The 13,752-nt window shown below is 46.0% G+C and overlaps 1 protein-coding gene across 2 annotated transcripts in view; it reads left to right on the top strand.

Annotated features, from left to right (window-relative positions):
• Positions 1-13,468, top strand: part of RALGPS2 (Ral GEF with PH domain and SH3 binding motif 2) — a 117,086-nt gene extending 103,618 nt beyond the window's left edge. For both annotated transcript variants that reach the window (XM_053916061.2, XM_053916060.2), the window contains 3 exons: positions 2,498-2,603; positions 4,259-4,350; positions 7,918-13,468. In XM_053916061.2, the coding sequence (XP_053772036.1) occupies positions 2,498-2,603; positions 4,259-4,350; positions 7,918-7,947 (228 nt within the window). In that variant the 3' untranslated portion in view covers positions 7,948-13,468. The remainder of the gene's footprint in view (positions 1-2,497; positions 2,604-4,258; positions 4,351-7,917) is intronic.
• The last annotated feature ends 284 nt before the right edge of the window (positions 13,469-13,752 follow it).

The raw sequence follows: 13,752 nt of genomic DNA, 5'->3' as shown, positions 1-13,752 counted from the left end.
TGAAGGGGGGCAGACTGTCATCCACGGTTGGCAGAAGTTCGGACTAGTAATGTTTTTGTGGTAGGCAGTCTTGGCTATTTCTTGTTTTTTGCTCATGTACATAAATTTTATTTATTTTAATTTTTATTTCAATCTTTACAAAGACAACCTTTGTTGATAGACACAGGCCACTAGGGCAAGCTCTGAGGGGAAGAGGGCCCCAGCCCCTGCCCACTTGCCTGGCCTGCTCACCTGCTGGCAGAGGGACCAGAGGGGACTCCCATGAGGCTGAGACTAGAAGCAGGGCCTTTCCTGCAGCCCAGGGAGGTCTGGGGACTTCAGGCAGGCCCTGAGCAGAGCTGACCCAGAACCTGCCCTTACCACTACCTGTGTGAGCACCTAGCTAGGACCCCCTGGGCTTTTCTTGTCACCCAGGGGCAGGAGAGGTTGGCTGCTCTGTCCCGGCACCCCAGCCAGTGGGAGAAGGCAGCTGCTGCCATGAACAAAGGCTTTGAAGACAGACTTGCTGTGGACCCAGCTGCTGATGGGAGCAGTGGAGACAGCCGATCTCCCACCCCCCAACTATCCTCGTCTCCGCTGCTGTCCTGCTCTGCGGCTGTGGCCTCGGGCAGGTTCCCAGCTTCCCCTTTCAGGACAGTAAGCCGAGTCTGTGAGCTCTCCAAGACTTTGAGAGAAGCAGCCTCCATCTCTGCAAGGGTGCGATCACCTCGTTTTGGGAGGCAGTCTTGCGTGCCAGTTTCTGGGCAGCCTCACCTCATTCTGCAGTGCTGCTTCTCATCCTCTTCCTGCCAGATCTGCTGGCACACCTCCCACTTCTGGCACGGCTTTCCCGTGCACTTGACCAGCTCATTGTAGTTCTGCAGCGCCACGCCCCGCTGGGTTGTGGTCGCTGCCTGGGGTCCCCGCCAGTCCAGGCACCACTACCGCATTGCCACCCGCACTCCAGCATGAAAATTTTAGAATCAGCTTCTCAAGTTCCCCATAAAACCCCACTGGAATTTTTCTTGAAGTGACACTGAATCTATAGGTCAGTGTAGGGATAATTGAAACCTTTATAATAGGCTTTTCTTGGTCTCATGATATTTCTCCATTGACTTTAATGTCTTCAGTGTCTTTTAACGGTTACACTTTCTGGTGTGTCTTTTGTTACATGTGTTCCTAGGTAACTTTCTTATAAGTAACTTCTGTATTTCTAGCGTATAGAATCACAGTTGACTTTCATATTGATCTCTTCCAGGCATCCTTGCTAGTGTTTATCAGTTTGGTAGAGTTGATAGATTTTCTGTGGAGATAATATTATCTGTGAGTACTGGCAGTTTTATTTCTTCCTCACCCTTTTATTTCTTTTTTTGTTTTCTTACTGAGCTCACTGGGTAGCAATGGCGAGCATCCTTATCTGAATACTGATCTTGAAATGTTGTTAGCATTTTACCCTTAAAGGTATGTGTTGCAGGGTTTTGGTTCTGTGTTTTTTCAGTTGGGGGTGGGGGGGTTCCTGCTTTATTTTGGTCTGGTTTTTGTGTATTTTGTTGTTGTTAATTTGTTTGTAGGTATTGAATTAGAAAATTTCCTTCTATTCCTAGTCTGTCACAAGTATGCATTTATATTTTAGCAAATGCTTTTATTTTACATCAACCGAGTTGATGTTTTTCTCACTTAATCTGTTAATATATGGTGATTTATAATAATTTTTCTAAAGATGAGCTAACCTCACTTTCTCAAAATCAACCCACTCGGCGGCCTTAATCGACTCTGACACTAACCCAGCCTCACACTGCTGCCATCCAGTGAGGGCGTCGCGTGTCAGCGTTTCACACGCTGCTGGATTCAGTTCGCCAGTATTTATTTTGTTCGTGAATGAAGTTAACCTAATTGTTTCTGTTCTTTTATAATGGCTCTTCTTTCATTACTAAAATGTAACTTTAAAAAAAAAAAAAACTAGAAAAGTAACAGGCATGCTAAGAATGTCTTTTTTTAGAAACACAAATAAGACTGGATCATTAAGGGTTGCATGATGGCACTGCTAGTTTACGAAGTCAGCAGCTTTAAGAGAGCACCCCTGTTACGTCGTACGCCTTAAACTTGCCCAGTGTAAGGTGTCGGTTACATCTCAGCAAAGCTGGGGAGAAAGAAGCCCTCTCCGTTACAGTGCAGCTGTGTTCGCTGTAAGAAAGGGGCGAGGGGCCGCACCGGAACAGACAAAACGGCATCGATGAGCTTCCCAGCCCCCAGCAGATCCTGCTCTTTGACGGGGGGCACTGAGACATGCAGGTGCTGATGAGGAGCTGAAGCTGGGAGAGATCTGGAAAGCAGAGGGCCGTCTCCAGAGGGCGTGCCCGGGCGGGACTTAGTAGTGGCAGGCCGTGGGCCCAGCGGACCCGCGGGAAGGCACAGATCTCACCTCTCGCCGGGAGAAACTGCCCAGGTGCTCCCGACACTTAAAGTCTGCTCAGGCCCTGCCATCAGGATAACCGCTAACCGTCTCTCTCTCTCTCAGTTCAAGTCAACAGCGAATAAGAACGTGTCCGTGGTGGGGTGGATGGTGATGATGGCGGACGACCCAGAGCACCCCGATCTCTTCTTGCTGACTGACTCTGAGAAGGGTGAGTCATCGGAACAACCAGGGGTTGAGGGGCTGCGTATTCGTAACTTTCAGTAAGCCGAAGCCTGTTTTAACTGGGTTACTGTTTTACTGGGGGAAGCTTGGTGTAGCTTTATGTCTTGGGAAATAGTTCTGTCACATAATGTATAGTAATGATACCAGTATTTTTAGTTATGAGCTAATATTTACTGATTACTTATTTAATAAGCTTATTTTCTTTGCTGCAGGGGCATAAGCTTGAAATTAAAAGTCCAGTGAATCCCTGGAGAGCTAATAGCCGGGGAGGGAAGGAGGGGTTTGAGAGTCTCTGGGCCACCGTTGCTTTGAATCTCAGGGCTCTGCCGTCTACACAGTGCCCTTCCTCTGTCCTCTGAGTTAAAGTGTTGCTCTGAGAGTGAGAGTGTGGCAGAGGTTTTCCTGTACGTCGTTGCTGTTCCATTACTTTTCATCCGATTGATTGCTTATTTGGCTCAAAGCACTTTCCAAGGAAGTATAATTTTAATTATAATACTTTGCTTACGACATAGAGAGACATTTGTGAATGAAATTGTTGGCTGTTGACCTTGCGAGTCCTTGAAGTGGACGTGGAGTTGGAGGGTGGCTGTGTCGCATCACATAAGCCCCCCGCCTCGCTGGTCAGAGCAGAGCCTGCGGCAGACAGACAGGCAGGCAGGCAGAGGGTTGGGCGAGGAGGGTGCGGCACGTGTACACGACGGCGCACTACTCAGCTGCCAGTCACAACCCTGCCGTGTGCGGCGGCGTGGGTGGGCCTTGAAAATACTGTGCTAAGTGACATAAGTCGGTCAGATAAAGCCAGGAACCACACAATTTCACTCACCAGGGGCACAAAACAAACTTGTGGACGCAGACAGCAATGTGGCGGCTGCCGGAGGGAAGCGGGGGGCAGAGGGGGGGGTTGAAAGGGCCTACCACAGGGTGACGGACGGTGGTTCGGCTTTGGTGGTGGGCACACAATGTAATGTGCAGAGCATGCATCGTGCAAATGCGCGCCTGAAACCTGCATGGTCCCATTGACCAGCATCACCCCCAGTAAATTTAATAAACATAAAATAAACGGGTATTGACAAAGAAAAAAACAGCAGACGCTCACGTGACCGCTGCTCTTCCCTCCCAGCAACTGCCAGCTGCTGGTGAGCGCCACGGGAGGCCAGCAAGGAACCCTCACCGCCCGGAATCTTCACTCCGAGGGGCACAGCGGACACGCTGCGTTGCCTTTTGTGGACTGTGCGATTCTGTCTTGACCTCCGCGTAGTCAGAATGTGTTTCTTATCAACAGATAGTCTGCTTTTAGGGTACTCTGGCGTTTGGAGTAAAAGCACCGTTAATACCCTACACATACAAATCCAGAGACGCCTAACAATTTTATTGAGATGCACTTCACTCTGAACAACACTTAGGAGGCAAAATCACTTCTCTTCCAATTCACTAACAAACAGCAAAGCGGTGGCTTTCTGCGTAAGGGACGTCACGGGAAGGTGGCCGAGAGGTTTCTTTGTATTAGGGACTCTGCGTCAGAGAACTCTGAAACTGGGGACTGGAGTCTCGTTTTATTTTGCTCCTTGGTGGCTGGCAGAACTATCATACATGAGAGTCCCTAAGTTTTTATTATTTTCCCCGTGTTTTTGATAATTTCAGGAAACTCATACAAGTTCCAGGCCGGCAGCAGGATGAACGCAATGCTGTGGTTTAAGCACTTGAGTGCCGCCTGCCAAAGCAACAAACAACAGGTGAGCGCTCCCCGAACCCCTCAAATGGCCCGTCACTTGGGCATGTGCTTATTAGGAGCGCCAAGGAGAAGTAAGTAGACCAATTTTCTGAATGTAGGGGGAAAATGGTTTTGTTTTTATTCTTGTTGTGACGGCATTTAGCAAGACTTGAAGTCTACATTTTAGGGAGATGGGCAGTAAACAAATAACAAATAAGAAAATTTCAAGTGGTGAAAACTATACACGAAAACAAAATAGAATTATGTGATACAGAGTGGTTGGAGTAGAGACAACGTCAAATAATAGAAGTGAGCAGCAAAGATCCCCCTAAGGAGATGGCATTGACATGGATGACAAGAAGGAGCGGCCCCATGAAAATCAGGGGGAACAGAGTTCCAGCAGAGGGGACAGAGAGCACAAAGACCCGGAAGTTGCAAGGAGCTTAAGGAGTGCAACTTAAGGAAATGTCGCCCGTGCTGGTCGAGTAGAGCGAGAGGCAAGGGAAAGTGGTTCAGAACGGGTAAAGGAAGGGGGGCGCTCCCGATTAATGAAATCATTCTGATTGATCTTTATTTGTCCTCTTGACGACGTGACGTGCATTTCTGTGGCTGCAGTGAAGCCCCAAACCACTTGGATTTGTTTTTCTTCTACTGAGAAAAGGCTTTCAGCTGCCAAGGAGAGTAAATCCATAGTGTTGGTATCCCCAGGCCCTGTTGCAGATTTAAAGTTGAACCACGAATTGGTTGAACAGACATAAAATAAATATAACTACAGTTACGGACATTTTGGTAGACCTTTTTAGACCAGTTTTTAGTTGAATATATTTAAGAATCATTGGCTTAAGATACTGAAATACAGTGCTTATCAGTAGCTAATTTTGAATAACATAATTTACTATGCAAGTTTATAAAGCTTGTAAAAGTATTTTCCACCCTGCGAAATCAGGACCCCTTTTGTGATACAGGAAGACTAAGGCTCAGAGGTGCTAAGGGACCAATACAAGGTCAAACAGGTACAAAGTGGGGCTGAGATACAACCTGTCTTCGTGCTAAGTGTCGTTGGAGTGTGTGTGTGCAGTTTTCGTTTCAAATGCACGTGGAAGACTAATAGCAGTATTTGGTGCCATCCCGAGCAACCTCCATGAAGGACGTGAAAGGCCACGGAGCAGAAATCACTCTCTTGCCATTGTCTAGTTAGTGCCTGGGACGGAGTGAAAGAAACAGACCTTCTTTTGCCTGGACTGACTTTTTTAGGACTCCACTTCGTGCTGTACATTTTCTTTAAATGTAGCTTAAAGTATTTAGTGTCATTATTTTAATCTCAGATTTCAAGATTAATCTAGACAGTGTATGCATACCAGCATAGAGGTTCATTGTCTTTTACTGCGTTAGTGCACCTCCTTGCTGAACAGGTCGACCAGATGTGTGTAAACGGTGCGTGCTTGTTGGGTGGTTTCTGTGCTTACAAGAATCAGAGTAGTACCAAGTTTATAAATAGAGGCCGTGAGATTTGAATATTTAGTAGAAGACTAATTGATTCATACAACATCCGAAACCACATTCAGGCAACCTTTGGGGAAATGAAATCTTTACTCTCACGTGGTTTCTTATAAGCAGGCCTGAGAGTTTAACTGAAGCTTTTGGGCATTTGCATTCATTGTATTTGACTTGTAATTGTTATGATTATATCATCAAATAACTTTTCATTCAGAAACACATGTTAGGGGGTTCTTTTTTTTTTTTAGTCTTAGGTTTTATAAAAGATTGCCGAAGAGTGAGAGCTATTAAGTTTTTTTTTTAATCCTCACCTGAGGCTATGTTTATTAATTTGAGAGAGAGAGAAATATCAACGTGAGAGAGAAAATCGATTGGCTGCTCCCCACGCCCATCTCAGCTGGGGATCCAGACCACAACCTAGGTATGTGCCCTGACCAGAGATCAGACCCACAACCTTTTGGTGTGCAGGACGATGCTCCAACCAACTGAGCCGCCTGGCCAGGGCTGTTAAGCTGTTTTAAAAGCCAAAAATGACCACTGATGTATGAGTATCTCTAACACAGTTTTGGAAATTTGGTAGTAAAAAGTAAGAGCATTTTTTATAACATGGTGAAGTCCTCTTTTAGTCCTTGACTAGAGCACTCCTCAAATAATTTGAAAAAATATATTTATGTCTCAAAGAATTGTTGTTGAATTTCAGACGTGTGCTGAGCTAGATTACGTTCGATACCGTCTGTAAGCAGCACGTTGTCGTATGGCCTGTTGATTTTTCAGAGTCGTGAAGTGTCTGGTCTGGTCATCTAACAATGAGTTTTATTCTTTCATGCTTCCTCTCATGATTTCACAGATCTTAGGAATGTTTGTTACAAAATTACCTGTTCTGGATTTGAAAATTTGCCTGTAGGAATTCAGATGCTTACAAATGAGAAAATAGGGATGACAATCTTGTTTGTCTGAAGTCTCCCCCTGCTGAGAGCCGTACTTACGCATTTGCTCACTCGGTGACCCTCTGCTGGGCCCCGTGTCAGACGGGAGAAGACCGCCCTCACCCTTTCTCCCGTCCAGATTGCAGTTCACTAGAAAGAGTGCTTATTGAAGATCCATAAGTGGTTACAGTACCTTCTGCTGCGTTCCTTTTTTGAAAAGATACTCTGTGATTGTGGGAGGTGGCTGGAGGTGGAAGGAGGGTATAAGGAGGATAAATGGTAATGGAAAGAAGACAAGATAAGCTTAAAAATTCATTTTAAGAACTAAGGTATTTTAAGGGGGTCAGATACACGGTGACGGGTATGACCTGGAATGGTACACACAGGGCACTCCGCAGGTGGCGCGGAGAGGCCCACTGGAACCCTTGCAGGTGTGTGAGCCACCGTCGCCCCAATAAATTCAGTGTTTTAAAAAAGATACTTCAGATCAGAAAGATTTTAATATTCGGGCTCACTTAAAACGAGAAAGAAAGATAAGAAATAGTACTTTGAAAACCAATTTTTAAATGCCATCAGCTTGTGTGGACGGACCTGCAGGGCATTGTGCCAACTGAAATGAGTTAGGCAAAGAAAGACAAACACCATGTGATCTCACTTATCTGTGGAATCTAAAAAATAAACAAAGAAAACAGAAACAGACTCGTAGATACAGAAAACAGAATGATAGTTGCCAGAGAGGAGGGGTGGAGGCACACAGACGGGTAGTTATAAGAGAGTCATGGGGAGTATAGTTGATGATAGTATAGTAGCCGTGCATGGTGCCAGGTGGGTTCTGGACTTACCAGAGAGGGGGCAGGGGAGGGAGAAGGAGATGGAGAAAAACATCGATGTGAGAGAAACGTTCATCAGTCGCCTCTTGAAGGCCCCCAACCCAGTCATGTGCCCTGGCTGGGAATTGAACCGGCGACCTTTCTGTCTGAGATGATGCCCAGCCCACGGAGCCACACCGGCCAGGGCACTTCATAAGTTATATAAATGTCTAATCATGGGATTGTACATATGAAACTAACATAGTCTTCAATGTCAGTTATAATTGAAAAAAGTTTTTAATTTTTTAATAAAAATAAATAAATGTTATTCTGTAATGCTTACCATATATTTTATAGGTTCCTACAAATTTGATGACTTTTGAGTAAGGGCCTCAGAAAGAAGAGAGGTGAACTGTCGCCCCCAGTGAGAGCGGGGACCTGTGGGGTGAGCACCGGCTGAGAACCAGTCCTGGGCCAGGGAGAGCCCAGAGCTCCCGGCACAGCCCTGGGGGTTCAGAACCCAAACCGCACTAACTTCAGGGAATGAAGCGAGACATTCTCAGAGAACCAACTGGACTCGTAAAACAAACTGCCATGGACCACGCTTCTGATCTCGGAACTGACCTGTGGAAACCACTGCCTTAAAAGAATGAAAGGAAAACCACCATGCAACACCAAATAGTGTGTGTGAATCTTTTGGCGGTGCTGTGCTTGGAATAGATCATAGCTAATTTGCATTTCTTTTAACTTTGTACTAATTTGGGGGAGGGGGGAATCGCCTTTTTTAGATACACTTTAAAAAGGAACGCATCCTCCTGATGGGCTACGGCAGGAGCTGGTTTTGAACCAAGGTGCAGAGGTCCTCCCGTGGGCGGGACTCTCTGCTGGCAGCGGCCCCCTCAGCCCCTCTCGGCCCCCCTCGGCCTCCCTCGTGCCCCCGCAGCAAGAGCCCAGGGACCAGAAATGTTGTAGTGTGAGTTGCTGGGACTTTGTCTGGGGCTTGGGGAGGGTTTCTGTTTGGTTTTGGATGAGGGAAGATATTTTTAAACACTAAACTGCTGGAATTGAGTACTGTATGGGGAGCATGACTTCCTGCAGGAGGTACAAAGGCCGAGTGTTGCTGTGCCAGGCATTTCTTCCCAGTGGGCTCCAGAAAACACGGCTGTTTTTAACTGGCTTTGCATTTAGCCCTCTATATGAATTCATTGTCGGACCCCAGACCTGCTTGGTAGAGAATGGCGTCCCCGAGGTTTTACAGTGATGACATTCTTTCAGTTTAGTTGTGTTACCACGTCTGCCGGTCACAGGTGATTTTTATCATCAAGGTGAGAAATTGCTGTTTTCTTTTACATCGTTCTTTGTGCACAGTGCCAGTGTTTTTATTGTTTTTGTTCAATATGAGATTCCGGATCACATTTGTTTAAAAGAGATTCCACATATGTATATATGTATTTTATTATAAAACATACAAAATAATTTTAAAAGAGAAAAGATTGAGATTCTGGGAATTTAAAATATCAAAACTCTCCTTCTTATGCAATTTCCCTTTATTGCAAAATGATTTCCTGACAACTTCACATATATCTCCCTGCCATGAAACCGTATTTTGTCAATAGGTGAGCAAGCAGTTTTGTGGGGGCTCTTCGATGCAATAATGCATTTAATATCCCAAGTAGATGCTGAATTACCAGAAACAAAGATTGAAGGTGAGAAGCCTTAGGGTTTTAACAAAAAATGGCATTTGAACAAAGGCCATGGGCTGGATGTTATCAACTCATGAAATACCGTGAGTCTTAGCTCCGGTCCGGATGAGGCGTGCTTCCTGACTGACATCTCTAGCAGACGTCGATCACCTTGGGCTTCACACAGAATCTCCCGCATTTGTATTCTTAGAAAACGTTACACTTTCTTGTCGTAAGTATTTCACTCTCGAATCCGTGAAATTTAAATAGAAAATATTGCCCACAGAATAATTAGCTACAAATCTATCCAAGGAAAGTAGAAGAACTTTGTCTTGAGTGCTAGTTTTTTTTTTTAATTTAGATTTCTGTTTCAAAAGGACATTAAGAGTTCAAGTATTTTTCTCATGCGGCACAGTTAGAAATGCCATCATTTCTGGTTTTGTGGGGAATGACGGGCCAGAGGGGGCACGGTGTTGCCTGTGCTGAGTGACTTTTCAGCGACTGACCCCCGAGCTTAGCCCACACCGGGCACAGAGACACACCCTCTGCGGAGCCGGCAGTATTAGCATGGACATTGCACATCTTATTTTTGGTTTGCATTTTTTTTTAATTTTCTTAATGTGTTTATTTCTCTTCAGAAACAAGTATATTTTAACAGTGTGTATGCTTTTTAAAGAATACTGTGGATGAGAGCCCTGTGGATTTTTCATTATTATGTTGTTTGTTTGTCGTAAATAAGCTAAAGTAGACACGTCGTAGGTCAGCCATAGCTGTGGGGATGAGCGCCGGAGGTCAGAGTCGGACAGCTTGCGGTTTTGCCAAAGTGGGAGCTAGACTGGAGGGCGTGTTTGGTGAGTCAGCTCTGAACATCGGCGGGTGCCTGCACAGACCAAGGGCAGTGCTCCCGTTTGGCGACGGGGCCACACGTGGAAGTCAGCCTCTGACCGACTACACCTCTTAACACCCTGCACAGAAGTCACCGTGGTTCTTCGGTCTTCAGAGTTGTCCGTTCAAAAGACTGGCCATTGCTTTTTAAGATTATTTTAGCATTCAAGGCAAATGGAAACCAGTAACAGAGGTGCATTCAAACAGTGTAGGTGGATTTTTTATCTCTTAACTCACCAGCTGACATCTAATAATAATTCAAGCAAAGAAAATATGTCACCAAAACATGTTAAATATTTAGGTAGTTTATTAGCAGGATGGTGAATTTATTTCCCTCTTATTAGGCCTACCCTGTATAATGAATCAGTTGATGATTCAAGCTTGAAATTTTCATCAGTGTTAAGTTCATTTGTTCCTCTCTTAGCCAACAAGAACTCAGAGAAGTGATAAAGTCAGCTAGTCTGTGAGAAGCACAGTGCCTGGCGTGTGTGTGGCCAGGTGTCATAGAGAAAGCAGCCGCCAAACACCGTGGGGACTCACTCGCTTAGCAGTTCGAATGCAGAGGCTTATTTCTTGTGTGAAAACGACATCAGTTTTTAAACTACAGCTGTGCACAGGGACCTCCGGGAGCACTGTCTGTGGTCTCGTGCCCCCTCTGTGTTTGGGCTGTGCTTATCACTTCAGAGGGTTTTGTTTGTTTGTTCTTTACTGTAACCTCCAAAATGGAAGAGTTGGAGGAGATCTGATCAAACACACCTTCCCGTTTCATTTTCTTCACGATGAAATACTGTCTGTGTGAGCATTACGAAAAGGGAGGCAGACCGTTGGAGTTCAAGTGTTTTCTCCCCAGGCGTGTGCTCCAGGACAGGCATTTTTCTGTGTGTGAACGCCGTAGACTGTCGCACTGCCTCTGTACAGGTGACGGCCTGGGTAGTCCGTCTGGCCGTGTGACAAGAGGTAGGGCGATGGTAGCTGCGAAGTGTTCTGAGCGGCTCTATTCCCCTTCTGGAGGATGTGTAAAGGAGACCGAGGAGCACTGCTGCGGAAGGGAACGGTGTTTGCAGTGTCTGGTGCGCCCAGTCTGGATCGTTGGCACGGGGGGCCTCCGAGAGCAGCCTCGTCTAGTCTCGTGACCGCTCGGGGTCACCAGACTTCATCCGGCCAAGTGACTTGAGCACAAGTCTTTTTTCTTGTTTTCCTTGTTTAGGTTAAATCTGTAAGCCATCTGCCTTGACCACCAAAAACAAAACTGTAGGGCGTGGCGTTAATTGGAAGTCAGTGATGATAGCCCATTGGCTTTCTTAAAGAACACATCCTCTACTGACTTTCTCCCCGTTAGCTTGAGGCACATTCCTTTACAGCCGGTTTTTAAAACACCGTGTTATCTTCTGCAAACAAGGGGTACCTTGTTTGTGTTGCTTAACAGAAGATAATCTTTAATAAAAGAAATCCTTTGCTTCAAAGGCTTTTGAAATAATCGGATCCCTTTCTGGAAACGCAGATGAGGTTGCCCACGTTGTGGTGGCCGATAGCGGCGCTGCCGATGCGTGAGCGGGCGCAGCAGAGCGCGCGGTGAGGTTTGCCTGGCCGCCTCGGCGACCGCTTAGGGTCTGCTTTCCTGTGCCGTCTCCGTTCTTTTGTGTTTTCCTTCCGAGGTTTTACAGCCAGGGTGGCGTTCTGTTTCTTCCTAAGCTTTGACATACGAGCACTGTTACTTAATCACATTGATGAACATTATTTTCCGTGTGACGTCAGCCTTTTCAAAATGATTTCAGTACTTTTTGCTTTTGTTTCCTGAAACATGGCTTGTGTCTAAAGCAACTTTTTTCCTATTTCGAGGATTCTAGTGAAAGAGATCTGTGTGTGCAAACTCGTAAGCTTATTGAAGGCATTTTCATGACACCGCTTCCTCAGGTGGTAGTGTGGGGGAGTGTGGTCAGTGCCTTACCCACCTGAAGACCAATTCTAGGGCACCGAGCAGGACGATCGTCATTTGCCTCCTACTCCTCTGTTCCAGGTGTGCGCGCCATGTGTCCCTCTCTCCACCAGCTCGCTCTGTCTCAGAGCCAGTCTGAGAAGGTCTGTGCAGACACCTCCAGGTAATTGTTGCAGTCCTCCTTGGTTTCGAGTCTTTTTAGATCAGCTGCCTCCCTGCTCCTCTCCTTCCAGGTAGGAGATTAAAAATAAATCCCCCCAAATCACCTGTTAGTTGAGTAGTCTTAAGAACAACTGGGCAGAGCGTCCATCACGCTGAGTTTATTTTGTGTTGATGTTGTGGGTTTTGTTTTGTTTTGAGAACACAGTTAGTTATGAGGCCAGAAAGGTTTGTTTGGATTTTATGAAAGCTATTGAAGTCTTGTTTGTTATCAGAGTCCCTTTGGCCAGCAATGAGATTTAGTTTGGTCCATTCTTGTATCTATATAAGACTCAGAACGGTCACTTAACCTACCAGTGATTGTCTACATGGAGACGTTATGGGGGAAAGCGGAAACATCCCCAGTATATAAATTAAAGGGAAGTTGAGAGACTGGACTCCTTTCCCCGTCAGAGCAAAGCTTGGAGACGTCTGCTTCTCTGCGACTGTTGCAAGGTCTGCAGCTGCTGCTGTTGAAGCGAGTCGAGATGCTGTTTCCAGAGCTATCTAAGGGCTCATCGGTTCCCGAGCAGGCGGGCAGACACGGTCTTTAAAGCCACGTGAAGGGCTGGCGGGCTCTTGAGGCTTAGTTATTGGCAGAATTTGAATTTTGAGCCTAGTCATTTGGACAGTGGAGTAGTGATCAGATTAAAGGGATGGTTATTTGTTTTTTATTTTTAATAGAAAATGTCATAAATATTAGCCATGCTTTAAATACCAGCTAAGAAATATTAAGTTTCCCCTGAAGACACCACCTATTAAGACTATCCACATAGCCCAGTACTGACTGACTTACTAGGTCCGAAAGAATGGCTGATGAGAAGCCACCAGACTCTCAAGAGTGTCTGCACTTGGATTACTGACACATTCGTTGTCTCACAGCCTCCTGAAGTGTGCGGGTGTGGGGAGGGTGGGGGACTCCTTCCCGGTGTGGCCTGAGGGGGGTGAGCGTCCAGTGACAGCTCTGCGGGAAGAGACAAGCCATGTTTACCCTTTGTCCCAGTTGGCCGGAGGCGCTCCTGACGAAGCCCTCATTGCACTATGACCTCCTGGAGTGACGTGCTCTCGGCTCCCCTCTCACTTTTTGTTTCTGTTCAATATGCAAATGTGAGTGTGAGATCTCCCGTGTGTTTGCATACGCTAACTTAAGATGAATTTAAGTACAGTTTTCTGAAATATTTCTATTGAAATAAATTACTTAAAAATACAGGTTGTGCCAGGGTAATTTATTACCATATATACATTTTTATCATTAGCTTTTACGTAAATCCTCTTCCTGAAGTAGTCAACGAGAAGACGGCGCAGGTAAGAAGCCTCTGTCTGGTTCAGCTGCAGCTGCTGCTCTCTCTCCCAGAACAAGGTTGGGCCCTCCTGACAAATGGGGCTCTCGGGGGCATAACCATCAGAGAGCTCTCACATTCTATCTGCCAAACTGGTGAGAAGTAGAGAGCCAGACAGGCCCAGCTGTGGCGAGGCTGGGAGACATTGGCA

Source organism: Desmodus rotundus, chromosome 12 (assembly GCF_022682495.2).
Source record: "Desmodus rotundus isolate HL8 chromosome 12, HLdesRot8A.1, whole genome shotgun sequence".
Taxonomy (NCBI): Eukaryota; Metazoa; Chordata; class Mammalia; order Chiroptera; family Phyllostomidae; genus Desmodus; species Desmodus rotundus.
Note: the sequence above shows the minus strand (reverse complement) of the source record. Positions and strands in the feature narration are given on the sequence as shown.